This window comes from Pecten maximus, chromosome 16 (assembly GCF_902652985.1).
Source record: "Pecten maximus chromosome 16, xPecMax1.1, whole genome shotgun sequence".
In the NCBI taxonomy this organism is placed as follows: domain Eukaryota; kingdom Metazoa; phylum Mollusca; class Bivalvia; order Pectinida; family Pectinidae; genus Pecten; species Pecten maximus.
Window position 1 is genome coordinate 30,305,579 of NC_047030.1, and position 17,205 is coordinate 30,322,783.

The window sequence follows — 17,205 nt, forward strand, 5'->3', positions numbered from 1 at the left end:
TGTTTATAACGAAGTATTTTTAATTTGTGAACTACATTGAGACGCTATATTTGTGTGATATACAGTGGACCCTCGATAATCCGAACACCTTCGTTCCCAGTCCAAACCGTCCGGATTACGAGTTTTCCGGACTGCCGAGTTTCGTCTACCAGGTCAAAAAAAATGGTCTAAGAGTTATCTCCCTTTACTATATACAATGTGGGACGTTTAAATGACATTCTTACTTTCATAAACACGTCTAATTGTCAGTCTTTTTTAAAATAAATATACTTATGTTTCTGATACCATTCTTGTTTTGTTTTATTTTATTGAAACTAAAAAATAAACAATGTTTTTAAAAAAACACGTTTTATGTTTTATTTTTCAAGGTCAATGTCAAAGAGTATACAAACCGATGTTTCTGAGCAGCACCGTGCAATATAATCTTCACTTTGTTGTGTATTGTATAATGTGACCCTTATGAAGCGTTTTAACTATACGTGTACTTGTATTTGTGCCTGAATCGGGTAAGTCAGTCAGAACAAGCACTCGGATAGCGGGCATATGTGACCTACAAACAACACACATGTATCACGTCCCGGAGGTTCACAAACGAGTAGAAATTACAAACGTTAAATAGATCTACCTGAAATAAAAGACCTGGTATGTACAACTTACCAATAGTCCATATTTTTACATTTTTTACCGTAAGTTAAAACCCTGAGATGATAAGACCCGCTATTTACAATGTACGTTTTTTACGTAAATTAGAAGACCTGGTTTTTACAACTTACACAGTCCATGTTTTTGCGTTTTTTTTTTACATTAGTTTAAAACCTGAAATAAAAAGACACGTTCTGTTAAAAACCCAAAATATAAGACTCGGTAAAGAAATGCAATGTACCGTTATAAAAACAGAGCTACATTGTAAGTTTGTAACACAGGTAAACACCCGGGGCTATGACCTGGCAACGGTCGCTATGACTATGCACAGTGTCGAGCGATTGTCTGTACAGCTGTCGACACGGGTGACTTGCCCGGACATTTTTCTCTCCGCGAGGTGAAAAAATTGTCCGGATTATTGCGGGAAATTTACTAATGAAAAGGACGTTCCGTTCCCAAAATAGAGTTCCGGAATCGGAATCCGAATTTCCGGACTGGTGAGTACAAATAACGTTACGGAAATCCGTTCCCGTGTATTTCCGTCCGGACTGTGAGTTTTCCGGACTATCGGCGTCCGGATTATCGCGGGTCCACTGTAGTGTTATATTCAGGTAAAACTCTATTTACCTATCATTATCACTATTAGTCCTTTCCATAAGCAGGGTATTAAGTTATCACTAGTAATGGAAAGATATTTAACAAGGGTTTTCAAAAGGCCACCACTTTACTTGAATCATTTTTACCTGTAAACAGATGTTGATTTACCTGTAACGACACACTCTATTTCCACTTACTTGGATCATTTTTACCTGTATACAGACGTCGACTTACCTGTAACGACACACTCCATTTCCACTCGTTCACCGATATTGAGAGTCTGTGTGTCGATCTTAACTGTGACGTTTGGATCAGCTGAAACAAGTACACAGTATACATGTAATGAAATTTGAAAATCTGTTTTCAGTACATTATATTAGAAAAAATTAAAATTTTCAATTACTGAAATTTTTTTTAGTTGAAGAATAAAGTGGAATAACTAAGTTTTACCGCCAAGAATATCCTAACCAATGATAAGTCTGTCAAGTATAATTTTTCCCACCAGAGTTATTTAGTAAAATCATTTTACAGTATACCATTAATTTTATATAGTATACCATTAATTTTACAGTATACCATTAATTTTATAATATACCATTAATCTTATAGTATACCATTAATATTATAATATACCATTAATCTTATAGTATACCATTAATTTTATAAAATACCATTAATTTAATAGTTTACCATTAATTTCATAATATACCATTAGTTGTATTAGAAGTTCTTATAACTACCTGATTTCCACTATGAATTAAAGATATTGTACATTGATATGAACTTTAATCAAAAACTGTTTTACAGCGATCTGCTATTTACTCACTCTTTCTGCCTTGGACATTCACTGCTACGTAATCTCGTGCTGTTCCGGCGACGTTGGTTGCGGTACAGATGTATCGTCCCTCGTCCTCAGCGGTGATGTCATAAATCCTGTAATTGGAGTACAAAGGAATTCTGTATAAAGCATGTTCACAAAATGGTTCTATCATACATTGTGTATTACAGCCCAAACAGTTGGACCAACTGTCCAAGATTTGTTGTTTATTAAATAAGATGGACTTAATGATCTTATTTTGCTTTCAGGCAATACCTGATGAAAACTTTAAACAAGAGATCTCAAAGAGACTAAGGGGCCCGCCACTGATTGAACTTCATCAAGTCCTATGACAGACTGATTTTTTCTCTACTTCTCCCTTCTTTCCTCTCTTCCTCATAATCATTTAATAACATCAGGAACCTCATATGATGTATCAATAACAAATTTCAACTGTCAAAATCCAAGATGGCTGCCTATCGGCCATTTTGTTTCACCAATTAGACTCAAAATTAAATAGTCACAAATTGTAACCAAGGGGAACCTATATGTGAAGTCTAACAGAAACAGTCATTAATAACAAGAATTGTTAAAGCTAGGACAGACGATGGACCACGGACCACAGATATACGCCGATTTGAATAGCGAACATCATACAATGGTGGTGTAAAAACAAAGCCTGATATTAACTTCTGTATACCTGCCAAGGTATTGTGTCTGGAATGTTAAAGTCAGAACAGGTTTGTCTGAATAAAGGAAAAGGCCAAGGGTGATGAGGCATTGAACCATAGTTAATTTATATTAATGAGAGAAACAAGGCATAGACCTTTATGGGAAGGATGTTCCATTTATGAACTGAGAAACAGCTGGGGCCTGTTCATTTATGCGGACAAACAGATTTGTCAATTTTAAAATGTAATATTTTAGAAATATATTTTGACAGGCCTGCTAATGTTAATACAGACTTTAAAAGTCTTTGTCAAGGCTTGATCATCTAAAAACAATATACACCAGGTCCATCTTTATTTCATAAACAAACTCTGGTCCAATTTGTCACACTGTTTGGACATCAAAACAAAAATGGCCCAGACGACAGAAATTAGATTACATCATGTTTTTTTATACTGTTGAGCTGAAGCCTTTCACAATATGTTGGTAGGTAAATTAGTTGAAAGTATATTTCAGATATATACTTTAATTCTCTAATTTAGCGAAGCGACTTACGTGAGAACACCATCAACTATTTGATGAGAGATGGGCAGCGTTCCTCCCTCCTTCTCCCAGCGAACGGTGGGACGGGGAACACCCTGGGCGTTACAGCCAAACGACAGGGACTGACCAATCACAGGTGTCGTCTGTCTGACTTCTGCCAGCACCGTCGGAGGAACTACAGCGACAGAAAATGAGTTATACATGTGACAAATCACAACCTTAATGGAGGGAGCTGTAAATATATTTCTTTTGGCGTATCTCAAATTGAGCTGAACTGAATTTAGCAAATAAATGCAGCTTGCTATGGAAAATAATGTACAGAAACAGCCACTATTTCAGTCATAAATTTATGTAATATGTTTTTTTGCACGTCACAAAAAAATAATTGGTCAAGGATATTAGTTGTGGGACGGGTCATACTCGGGAGAGGCTTATTTTTTTATCTGACAGTTATTTTTTTGTGACGTAGGTCTGCGTCTACCCCCTGTGGAAAAACGCTAAAAGAAGTTGTGCCGCCTAAATCTCTACAAGTGTAAGATATTTTTATGGCTCTAATTTTTGTCACTTTACCAAAGTTTGCAGCAACAAGCAAATTCTTGAGATTCATATCCCTCATTTTCCCCCCGACATATTACACCAAGGCAAGACTTCTCTTCTCATCTACCATTACCAAACTCTATCAGGCTTAGCCCTTAATACATTGAATCCTGTTCCTTAGTTTGAAAACTTTGGGAAAACATTTGAGATACATGTAGTTATTAACGAAAAATAACAACGTTTTTGATAAATCAGTTGGATGATAATTCTGTTACTAAGTTTGAGTATCAAATCCATTAATATTTCTTTCGGAGTTATTGCACGGAAATAGCAAAAATAAAATTTATCATTGATTTGAGTTTCTATTAGAAGTATGCCTTTGAGGCTTTGAAGAGTCATCCCAGGTAATGGTGTCATTTGTGCATTTGTGAAACTAATGTGTCAAATTATAATATCTGTAATAAATTACATGTACATTTATATCTGTGTTACATGTACATATGTGTATTTTAGTGTGTAATGAAATTGTCATGTAGGTGCACATTGCTTTATCAGCATAAACAATACTATTATTTTTTTGTTTAAAAAATGGCATCCTTTAGGATTTAAAACAGAGAAACACAAATATTTAGACAGTCAAATAATTACCTTGAATAGATACTTCGGCGTAACCGTCTGAGGATCCTGCTGAACTGGTAGCTACGCAGCGATAACGTCCAGCATCTGCAGCAGTCACCTGACCAATAACCAGTGTGCCTTCGCTAGTCTGGACAGCGCGAGGGTTCAAAAGTCCGTTTAATTTTGACCATTCAATCTGGAATGGTCCAGTTCCCTGTGGAATACAGGTCAGCTGTATCCTCTGTCCAGCTACGGCCTCCACACGGGCGGGCGAGATGGTCAAGCGGGGTCGAACTACAACATGGAACAAGAATTTCAAGTAAGCATATCTTTCGCCATCTTTGCTGTGACTCTCGAATATCACAAACAATTTGAAATTTTTCGAAATCTGAATGAAACAAAAAGCTGTTAAACTGTAAAACCTCACTTCCTTTCTGTTGAAACATTAAGATTAAATAGATGCTGTATAGTCAAAGAAACTTAGCTTTTACAATCTTAGAATCTAACATGGGTCCATAGACAGGGATATCTCCACTGGAGTGTAAGAGTTTGGCCAGTCAGCACAAAACTTGCCAAGTGCTGGCCAGCCAAACTCTTACACGAGGGTTAAGATATCCTTGTTCGCGGAATAGACCCATCTTTGATTATTTTTCTCAAATACTTGCAAGCAAATGCAAGCTTTTATTAAAGTTTTTCATCGCGCCATCTGCAATGCTCCTTGGAATGTGCGTCAAAATTAATGACGTTACGTTATTGTAAGCAGCGTCATAAAGCGCGTGCCAACTGTCTTTACCCCTTGTATGAGATCGATTTATCTGTTCCCTAGCAACCGCGGGATAACAATGTGAAGTATGTGAGAATTTTTTATATCTCATCAGCTAAGACAATGCAATAAACTTTTCGGATATTTTTTTGTACAGAGCAAATTGCTAGTATGTCATACTAGCAATTTGCTCTGATAATGTGTATCACCCCTCACCAGTCACGATAATGTAGACCGAGGTTTGGTAAGTCTTTTCCTGTGCTGTGGCGGTACAGATATACTCTCCGCTGTACTCTGAAGAGAAACGGGGGATAACCAGGGTACCGCCCCTTTGGCTGTGGTTCGGAGGAAGTGGACCTTCGCGTCTTCTCCACCTCACGACTGGATTCACAAGGCCTTCAAATAGAAGCATTCATTATTTATCTTGAAAACATAGGCCATCTGAAAACGGGGAAAGTATGCAGATTTTGCATAGCATGGACGCAATGAAATCTATATGAAAATAAAAATTCAGAATATTTTGTCCCAGCATATACTAGTCTCGATATACATACCACGAGTATTGCATCGAAGCTCCACCCTCTGGCCTTCCTCAACAGACAGACGATCGGGACCATCGATATTAACTACATCCTCATCCGGTGGTCGGTTTTCCCTGACTGAAATCAATCAAAATACCAGGATTTTAACACCATATTACCTTGTTATCAGTTAGGAGTTGTCACAAAATCTTTACTACAAAGTAGCTAGGAGTCAGCTTTTTGCAGGATAATGAAATTGTATTTGTTGTGTCTGGTTGTCATGGAGATGTACTCTATGAAATGTTTGCAGAAGGCTTAAAAGGACTTTGCTTTCTACTTTATCCTTTTGCTTAGAAGCAACAAAACTTTTGCAATTGAAATGAAGCACACAACATCAATTTAAATCTATAAATCTGGTTCTCTGCCAGTCAATTTAGATCTATAAATCTGGTTCTCTGCCAGTCAGCAAGTTATTATTATATATAAAATTATTACAGACAGAAGATTTTTTTTCCTGTCAAAAACTGTCCCAGAAATCCTGTCCTCTCCAATTCCAATTTACAGATTCTGTTAGGAGTTAATATGGCTATCGGACTTACCGATGATCTGTACAGTTTCCTGTGTGATACCACCAGAGTTCCTCGCCACGCAGACATAGTTTCCGGTGTTGCTGGTTGCCACATTTTCCAAGGTCAAGGTTGCAGATCCAATAGTAGCCAAGGCTTCGTAGTCGGGTTCCTGCGGAATGTCACCACGTTGGGGTGCTGTGTTGTAACGCCAGTAAACTGATGGTGCTGGGTCGCCCTGACCAATACATTCTACGGTCACTCTTTCACCGACCAAAGCATAAATTGTTCGGTCGGGCTGGATCACAATTCTAGGGGGACCTAAACAAAATTTTTCAAAAATCAATAAAATTCATTAACAGTGTGGACTCTGGTGGTTTTTTTCTGGGAAAGCTATGACCTATCTGTCCTGTTTAGGTCTAAATACTGTTATGAAATGAAAGAGGGTTGTGACATCATAACTCGTAGGGGATTGCAATATGGCAGGCGTAAACGCCTCCTTAAAAATCATTTTTAGGCAAGAGTTACCTACCTTGAATGAGGAGAACGGCAGTGCCGGACACAGATCCCATATCATTGGTTGCGGTACAAACGTACTCTCCTGCTTCAGAGCCGGTCACCTGTTTAAACATGATCACTCCGTTGTCCATTAGCTCAGTGGTCTCCGTGATTAAAGCTTCACCTCCAGCTCTGCACAAAGGTCAAAGTTCAAAAATGGTTAAGTTTTTACTTCACCTTAAGACACGAATGAATTCTGGACTTGATTCATTTCTACCGTGAAAGCTAAATAAGTTCTTATTGAAAGCCACATGTGCTTTAGAATTTCAAAGGATGTAGTTTGTTGGGTTATTTGCCCCATGAACAGCCAGGAGTCATTTGAACAGGGTTTCCTTGTAGTAGTTGGTGACTACCTCACTGAACAACATACAGGAGGTCTGTCACAAGACATTCAGAGCAATTAGGGTAAAGTGTCTTGTCCAAGGACACAAATATGACGGCACCAACTGGCCTGTTTATCAACTTCCAGAGAAACACAAACCAACACGGGTTGAGAGTTTCAAACCACACACCTCGGATCTTCACCTGAGGTTATGTGGCTGCCACTCTAACCAACTGAGCTATTGCGGCCCGTTCATAAGATATAGACAATTTGAAATATTCTTTGAGAAAGAAATTCTATATTGAGAAATAGGTTTTCTTTCTTCAGTAGACAAACATCATGACAAAGCATATAGCTGGAACTCAAACTATATCCTTGCCAAAGATGGGCATATGATGGAGATTATGGGTGAAAATATACCTTGACCAGGTAATTGTTGGTGGGGGGTCCCCATCCATTACTCTACACTGGAACAGGGCGCTGCCTCCTATAGATATCGTCTGGCTTCCACTGGGATAAAAGTCGATCTTTGGCATCATACGACCTAAATTTAACATGAGATTTTTATTCAATCACTTTATTTTTTAGACATTCAATGAAATACCACATTCACATTACAAACATAAATTGTTGTGATTAGTCATATAGAACAGGAATTTTCTCAGATTTTTTAAGGAAGAATTTACTTACGTTCCACTTCAACAATGGCCCAGCCCTGGTCTACACCAGCCGAGTTCTCAGCTCGACATACATAAATACCGCGATCTTCCATCCTAGCATCCACGATACGCAGCACTCCGCCATTCACCTAAACAGATTTTTCATTGAGTAACGTAAACACTAAGTCTGGATTGAGAGATGAATATTATCAGTTGTACACATATGGGACAACTCTAAAAAAAACCTTAAAGAAGAAAAGGCTTTCTGTTTTTATGAAAAAGGCAATATTTTGTTTATAAACATTATTAAACTAGGAGGAGTCTTAGTTGAGGATGAACTTGGTACTAAACTTTATACTAGAGGAGGGGGTCTTAGTTGAGGATGAACTTGGTACTAAACTTTATACTAGAGGAGGGGGTCTTAGTTGAGGATGAACTTGGTACTAAACTTTATACTAGAGGAGGGGGTCTTAGTTGAGGATGAACTTGGTACTAAACTTTATACTAGAGGAGGGGGTCTTAGTTGAGGATGAACTTGGTACTAAACTTTATACTAGAGGAGGGGGTCTTAGTTGAGGATGAACTTGGTACTAAACTTTATACTAGAGGAGGGGGTCTTAGTTGAGGATGAACTTGGTACTAAACTTTATACTAGAGGAGGGGGTCTTAGTTGAGGATGAACTTGGTACTAAACTTTATACTAGAGGAGGGGGTCTTAGTTGAGGATGAACTTGGTACTAAACTTTATACTAGAGGAGGGGTCTTAGTTGAGGATAAATATGGTACAAAACTTTATAATAAGGGAGGTTTAAGTTGAGGATAAATGTGGTACTAAACTTTATTCTAGGAGAGGGGACTCATTTCAAGATGCATGCAGTACTAAACTTTCAAACAAGTGAAGAGGTAAATGGCTATGCAGAATCCTCAGACAAGTGTTTTTATACCTGGTGGCGACTGGAGAGCTCTTCACGACTCTTACTCCATGTGATAGTAGGCTGTGGTTTACCCGTAACTGAACATCGAAGAGTTCCGGTTGTTCCCATGGCGACTGTCAGTCTTGAAGGCTCCATAGTGGCCGTTGGTGATTCCGCTATAGTAAGACCAGACAGAATGTTTTATAGATGTTTTATAACAAAGATATACCTAATTCTTTTGTAAATCTGCCACGGAAAATTCTGTAGTAAATTCACATTCAAAGCATTATTCTGTGAATTTTTTTTCTTCAGAAAAACAAGCAAACTGGGTATTGCTATTGCTAAAGCAATACATGTCTCCTACCAGCCCCCTCTAAAAATAGTAACAGTGACCTTGACCTTGACCAAAAAACCCTGAAACTCAAACTTGTCCGAGATATTATGGTCTTTCATTACTGTGTGAAGTTTGATTTTAAAAAAGAAAGAAGTTTATTTATGATCCCTGATGGAAAGAAGCTGCTAAAGTGCTGACAAACAATGGCGTTAGGTACATACATACACACGTACAACATGGACGGAGAGAAAACAAATAGACCCCAAGGTTTCCCTGGAAGGGGACTAAAAAACATATTATTAGCTCTTTTGAACTTTTTAATTTGATTTAAAACATCACATTTATATTTCATAGGTTTAATCTGATGAAGGAGGTAGAAATCGGTCTATATATACTTACTTCCTTCCGTGACAGTGACCTCTGTAGTAGCCGTCCCTGAACCTGTCGGAGACGTGGCCGTACATACGTAGGAGCCAGAATAAGACGGCTGGACATTGGTCAGTGTCAAAGTGCCGCGTTCCTGTGAACTTCCTAGAAACACAAAAGAACTTGTATCACTATTTTCCGGCAATATTCAAATTATCTGATAAAGTACTGTATATTCTCTTCTGGAAACATCTTTATCGACTGGGTCACTCGAGAGCCTTACCTTGTGGGAGTCCGCCATTCCTGGACCAGACGAGAGTTGTCCTTCTGGTGTTGTCCTCTACATAACAGTACAGCTGGGCGGTCGTTCCGATCACCGCGATAACTGATGTCTGTCGTACGATCACTGTGATCTCTGGACGCTCTGTAACATCATAAACATTCATAAATATTTCACTATCTCCGTGTTCTCTGGACGTTCTATAATATCGTAAACATTCATAAATATTTCACTTTATTGCATTTTTGCCAGTGAAATATAGAAATTGATCAAACTAATAAAACTTATATTTTCACTGCTCATCGCTGCTGTGAAAATATAAGTTTTATTAGTTTGATCGATTTTGCAGTGAAAATATAAGTTTTGCAGTGAAAATATAAGTTTTGCAGTGAAAATATAAGTTTTCCGTTTTTGACCAATCAGAGCGGACCTTTGTATTCACCTCGATGAAACTTACTGACTTTTCCAACCGAAGCGGGGATAGATAAATTCGTTATTTTGCTGTATTTCTGAAATTTTCAGACTAGTTTTTGACAAAATACTCACTTGACGTTAGCTATTCATGCACAGATTCTCCTATAACAGCAGAAAACGCTTAAATTGCGTTGATCAGTCCTTTCAAAATGGCGCTGTCAAGTTGACATGGAATAACGTCACAAAGAAATGACGTCATTACTGATTCCCTCACTTTTTGACGCTATTTATTTTTCTATGTTTGTAATTTTGTTTGAAGTTTATGAAATGCAATAAAAAGAAAATTGAATGGTTTCCCGTTAAATATAACATATATTTCACCCGTATGACAGAATATATCGATATTCTGTCATACTCGTGAAATAGATGTTATATAAAACAGGAAACTATTTAATATCCTCTCTATCACAGTGATCTCTGGACGCTCTGTAACATCGTAAATATTCATAATTTTTTTTAGCAACGAGTGATGGTAAAACTTCCTCTCATATGTCATAGGTGCAAAGATACTGAATTAAAATATAATCTTTATTTCACAACTCCAGTCTTGGGAAAGACAAATCACAATTATGCCCTGTTTCTGAAAGATATATCTGTGTAGGCATTTGCGGTATGATATCAACGTGTGAAAAGAAATATAACAGGAAAGAGTAATGAAACTAAAGGGAAATTCCCGCTAGTCTGAGTTAGTCAGATGAATATTACTCTCCACAAATCCTACCATGGACTAAAGGGAACCTACCCCTAGCCATAGCTAGAAAGGTGACCTATACTCTCCACAAATCCTACCATGTACTAAAGGGAAACTACTGCTATTCTTAGCTAGTAAGCTGCTATACTCTCCACAAATCCTACCATGGACTAAAGGGAAACTACTGCTATTCTTAGCTAGTAAGGTGACCTATACTCTCCACATATCCTACCATGGACTAAAGGGAAACTACTGCTAGTCTTAGCTAGTAAGGCGACCTATACTCTCCACTAAAATTTTACAAAGACTTACGTATTCTTGTAACATAGAGGATGGTTTTGATCTCGTTGGTTCCAGCTACGTTGGTGGCTTTACAGAAATATTCTGCTTCGTCAGAAGGTTGTACGTTAGGAATACGTAGCAGTCCGTTAGAAATCGTAGCTGAAGAACTGAGTCGGCCATTTCCTCCTCTTCTCCATTCTATTGTGGGGACAGGAGTTCCCGTGGCAACGCATCGGAACTCAGCCAAATCTCCTTGGTTTATGTTCAAGTATCTTGGTTCAATGGAGACTTGAGGAGATATCTGGGATGCTGCAAAGGTTAAGATAATAAAATATACTAGTTCATATTGAGGTCATAATGAGGTCTTACTCAGGTCATACTGAGGTCATACAAAAGGTCATTGTTGTATAAATATATGCCGGTAAATATGACTCACTGTATCAATTATTATATGGGTCATTAGGTAATTAAATATCAGTTAAAAATATTTATAGATTTGATGAATCGTGGCCAGAAACTAACTGTGACCTTGATGTGACCTTGACATCTGTAGACAATGGAATATCAAATTTTGGAACCTTGATCTGACCTTGAACTTGATGGAAAGTTTACTATTAGTGCCATTGTGACCTTGATGTGACCTTGAACTTGATGGAAAGTTTACTATTAGTGCCACTATGACCTTGATGTGACCTTGACATCTGTAGACAATAAAATATCAAATTTTTGAACCTTGATCTGACCTAGAACTTGATGGGAAGTTTACTATTAATGCCACTGTGACCTTGATGTGACCTTGACATCTGCAGATAACACTTACCACTGACAATAAGGATAGCCGTTGCCGTGTCCATGCTTGTCATGTCGGAGCCTGTACATACGTAATCGCCAGCATCCTCCCGTCGCGTGTTGGGGATCAACAGAACACCCATCTGGTCGATCGCCTGAGGGGGCAGACTGCCTCCATTTCTGGACCAGGATAGGATGTATGTGCTCTGGAGCAAATAGTAAAAACTTCTTAAACCAACAAGGTTCAATTTTAACGAAACATATGTGTACTGAAAATGATGTATGAAAGAGTAAGGAGGCTAAGCCTGTTTATATTATAATCTCGAGATCGAATCCTTAAGTAAAACATTTAAACATTGATGTCATTTTTTTTAGTTTCATCAGGGTATGAAACAAATTTTGTTTGCAAACTGTATGAATCCGCATAGCGGATTCTTACAGAAGTTTGCAAACAAAATAATCAACGCTTATAATTAATTTTTGAAAATGATTTTCTAATTTAAAACATGTTTTATGTACAATTTTACTGGTTTTAAATGGGATTCTTTTTGTCAAATCAATACGCAACGTCAATTGTCGTATTGTGACGTCACATTTTTCGCGCCATTCTCGGAATTTCTTTCATAGAAAGAATGAAAAGAATTTTTCGACCAATCACATTTGAGTATTTACCATGAAAACAAAGAAAAATTAATTATACAGGAACATTGGGACTTTTATTGAGATTATTTTGTCTTCACGCTTTTCCACAGCTACAACTCGACCGCTTTGCTACCCCAAAACTGTATTAATTTTACCCATATTGGCTCAAAATCTATTCTTGCTGAAAAAAGTTTTTATATTATATCCAATATGCATGGACAGGAGGTATGTAACGAGCTGTAAGTGGCTTCTCTGTTAGCATCCTAATGTCTGAAACATTTCACTTATACCAGGAAAACTTACCTCTCTGTTTCCGAGAGGTAGACAGACAAATCGGACAGATTCTCCCTCATTAGCCGTTACTTGTGGCGTTTCAATCCTCACTCGTATGGGCTGCTTGCGACCTAGATTCATTGAAAAAATTGATTTAAAAATTCTGACAAGATCTAGAAATTTTGATTGGATTTGAATTTGATCAATGACCAATGAAAAAAGGCAGATATTTACTGACAAATAGAAGAGCTGACATAAATACTGACCAATGACAGTAAGACTGACATAAATACTGACCAATGACAGTAGACCTGACATAAATACAGACCATTGACTGTAGACCTGACATAAATACTGACCATTGACTGTAGACCTGACATAAATACTGACCATTGACTGTAGACCTGACATAAATACAGATCATTGACTGTAGACCTGACATAAATACTGATCATTGACTTTAGACCTGACATAAATACTGACCATTGACTGTAGACCTGACATAAATACAGATCATTGACTTTAGACCTGACATAAATACTGATCATTGACTGTTTGGCTAACAAATACTGACCAATAACAGTAAGGCTGACATAAATACTGACCAATGACTGTAGACCTGACATAAACAAGCATTCTGTGAGTATTGCTAAACCAATACATGTCCCCTACCGGTGCCCCCAAGTTAAAACTTCAGCCAAATTTGAGTACAAAAAGTTTAGCCACAACTGAAATATGATCATTTTATGAAAATAAGTTCATTCCAAACAATGTGTAAATTCAACTCTATTGGGGTGAATAAACAATGTTTCCTGCCCATAAAAGATATTCAGGTATTCTTTTGGTATGCATGTCTACTCTACAGAGTAAAAGAATCTAAAGTGAATTTAAATTGAAAAGTGCAATAACAGCCTTGGATTGAAATACATATTTGTATAAACATAATTCTACATAGCACAGCATAGTAGTACACTGATTTTATTCCAAAAGAATCTCACATCCGTGAAGCATTCAATACAGAGAAAACAGTTAAGTCCATATTATGGAAAAAAATTCAAAAAATGAAAATAATTTTTTTCATTTTCAACTGTACAAAAGTAATGCCACACATCCAAAGAACCTCTATGCAAAGAATCAGCATCCTAATACCATTATTAAGTGAATGGTGTGCCATTATAAAACTTTAACCAAACTTTAACCTGAAGAATACAGAGAAAACAGTTAAGTTCATAATATGGCAAAAATTTCAAAAAATGAAAATAATTTTTTCACTTTTAACAATACAAAAGTAATGCCACACACCCAAAGAACCTCTATACAAAGAATCAGCATCCTAATACCATTATTAAGTGAATTGTGTGCCATTATAAAACTTTAACCAAAACTTTGACCGGACGGACAGACTGACAGACAGACAGACAGACAGACAGAAAGACAGACAGACAGACAGACGGACGCAGGCAAAACCTATAGTCCCCCCGGTTTCACCGGTAGGGGACTTATAATGACCAATGACAGCAAGGCTGACATACATACTGACCAATGACTGTAGACCTGACATAAATACTGACCAATGACACTTAGGCTGACATAAATACTGACCAATGACAGTTAGGCTGACATAAATACTGACCAATTACTGTAGACCTGACATAAGTACTTACCAATGACTGTAAAGCTGACATAAATACTGACCAATGACTGTAAAGCTGACATAAATACTGACCAATGACAATAGACCTGACATAAATACTGACCAATGACAGTAAGGCTGACATAAATACTGACCAATGACTGTAAAGCTGACATAAATACTGACCAATGACAGTAGACCTGACATAAATACTGACCAATGACAGTTAGGCTGACATATCCACGTCGACTACCATGGATGTTTGTAGCGGTACAGACATATCGGCCACTGTCTGACTCTATCAAGTCACGGATGGTCAAGCTGAAGCGGGCCCCGATTTGTGTGCGTGTTGACAGAAGCTGACCATTAGAACGGCTCCAGATAACATTAAATGGCCCTGTACCCTGTACATTACACTGGAACACTACCGTGGCACCGACGTTCTCTTCCAAGGTCACGGGGTTCACAGTGATCACGGGTCGTTTGTCAGCTGAAACACGCAAATCATTAGATAAACAAAATATCCTACACAATGTATCACATGACCTCACAGCCTTCATTGTTTTAGAGACTCAATCTCTTCCCTTTATTTTCGACATAAATTTTCAAAGAAATGATTTTATTCATAATTTTAAGAAAAATAATCTGTTCAACTGTATAAAATATGTGATTTTAAGAGATTAGTTTGTCAAAAGGATTTTTTTAAATTCAATTTTCAGAGGTTTGAATTTTTTCAATACACTAAATCTTTAACATAAATTTTTTTTAAAAAGTTTTCGACTGTAATGTATCCTGATGCTTAGCTTCCATTATAATTTCTTATCCTAACATCACTCCTGTTGATATAAAACAATTTACAAAAGATAGAAAGATTTATAAAATAAAAAGACAACAAACAAATCAATGTCATGTGGAATAGGAGGAAATGAATAAAGAATTATAATCATTAGAGTAGACAAAGAAGACTTTAAGGAATGAAAGAATCTCATATAAAATCAAAGTAAAAAAGGAAAATTGTTCACGACAAATCACACTTACTTTCAATTGTAGTACATGACCCTCCTACTTCGCGTGGATTACCGGAATAACCGCGGCTAGTATCACACCTGTGTTAATTACAAAGTCAGTAATTAACATGATCACACCTGTATTTAATTACAAAGTCAGTAATTAACATGATCACACCTGTATTAATTACAAAGTCAGTAATTAACATGATCACACCTGTATTGATTACAAAGTCAGTAATTAACATGATCACACCTGTATTTAATTACAAAATCAGTAATTAAAATGATCACACCTGTATTAATTACAAAGTCAGTAATTAAAATGATCACACCTGTATTAATTACAAAGTCAGTAATTAAAATGATCACACCTGTATTAATTACAAAGTCAGTAATTAACATGATCACACCTGTGTTAATTACAAAAACAGTAATTAAAATGATCACACCTGTATTAATTACAAAAGTCAGTAATTAACATGATCACACCTGTATTAATTACAAAGTAAGTAATTAACATGATCACACCTGTATTGATTACAAAGTCAGTAATTAACATGATCACACCTGTCTTAATTACAAAGTCAGTACTAATTAACATGATCACACCTGTATTAAATACAAAGTCAGTAATTATCATTGTCACACCTGTATTTAATTACAAAAACAGTAATTAACATTATCACACATGTATTAATTACAAAGTCAGTAATTAACATGATCACACCTGTATTTAATTACAAAATCAGTAATTAAAATGATCACACCTGTATTAATTACAAAGTCAGTAATTAACATGATCACACCTGTGTTAATTACAAAAACAGTAATTAAAATGATCACACCTGTATTAATTACAAAGTCAGTAATTAACATGATCACACCTGTAGATCATGTATGATCATGTCACCAAGTAAAAAGGCTAAGTAATCAATTTCATTGTAAAACTCTCCTATGTATTTAGACAATACCTGATGAGATAATAGATATGACTAAACCAGGTGAGCTGGTGTCACTCTGCCTTTGAAATAAACTTTGTATACAACTGTTAAACAGAAAAATGTTTCAATACCAATGAAAACGTTGTCTTGTCAAATCAAAACAAACTTTGTGCCAGAACTAAATGATATATTAGCAGAATCATTATGTTATTATTAAAGACACTTACTCTCCACAGTCACGGCCGATGTAACCGTTCGGACAGCGATCACAGGTAACTTGACCTCCAGGGGATTGATAGCATGACCTTGAAAACCTGGAAACATTCGTAGAAACTCTCATTAGCAAAGGGGTATCCTGGCTAATAATCATACATTTTAAAATATTGTTTAACAATGTTATATATCAACATAATATCTGTCTTAATGTCAATTTAAAGTACATTTAAAAACTCTGAAATCATCTTTTCATAACAGTTGTTTTGCTGAAAGTTTCAAGTATCATTTGCTGCTTACAGTCGGGCAAGATGTAAGCTTTTTACTAGAAATCAATACACATTTTAATTGTTACTTGTAGGTATAAATAGAAATCTCAGCATAAGACAGAAAGATCCGGTGGTCAACTCACTGATTGGACGGAATTGTGAGTGGACAGGCACATGGCCTACAGTCACTGGTAGTTCCGACGGTGGCGTCGCCATAGTAACCAACTGCGCATCTCTCACAACGGTCTCCTCCTGTGTTGTGTTGGCAGTCCTACATAAATA

The 17,205-nt window shown here is 36.8% G+C and overlaps 1 protein-coding gene across 1 annotated transcript in view; it reads right to left on the bottom strand.

Annotated features, from left to right (window-relative positions):
* The window catches only part of LOC117345181 (basement membrane-specific heparan sulfate proteoglycan core protein-like), a 168,047-nt gene that overhangs the window by 22,775 nt on the left and 128,067 nt on the right, over positions 1 to 17,205 (bottom strand). Inside the window, 20 exon segments of the mRNA XM_033908186.1 lie at positions 1,474 to 1,554; positions 2,066 to 2,172; positions 3,281 to 3,443; positions 4,454 to 4,717; positions 5,403 to 5,582; positions 5,741 to 5,845; positions 6,307 to 6,594; positions 6,806 to 6,963; positions 7,574 to 7,697; positions 7,844 to 7,961; positions 8,757 to 8,902; positions 9,460 to 9,591; positions 9,710 to 9,850; positions 11,184 to 11,462; positions 11,974 to 12,148; positions 12,888 to 12,988; positions 14,708 to 14,980; positions 15,529 to 15,596; positions 16,669 to 16,755; positions 17,067 to 17,194. Of these exon segments, the coding sequence (XP_033764077.1) occupies positions 1,474 to 1,554; positions 2,066 to 2,172; positions 3,281 to 3,443; positions 4,454 to 4,717; positions 5,403 to 5,582; positions 5,741 to 5,845; positions 6,307 to 6,594; positions 6,806 to 6,963; positions 7,574 to 7,697; positions 7,844 to 7,961; positions 8,757 to 8,902; positions 9,460 to 9,591; positions 9,710 to 9,850; positions 11,184 to 11,462; positions 11,974 to 12,148; positions 12,888 to 12,988; positions 14,708 to 14,980; positions 15,529 to 15,596; positions 16,669 to 16,755; positions 17,067 to 17,194 (3,118 nt within the window).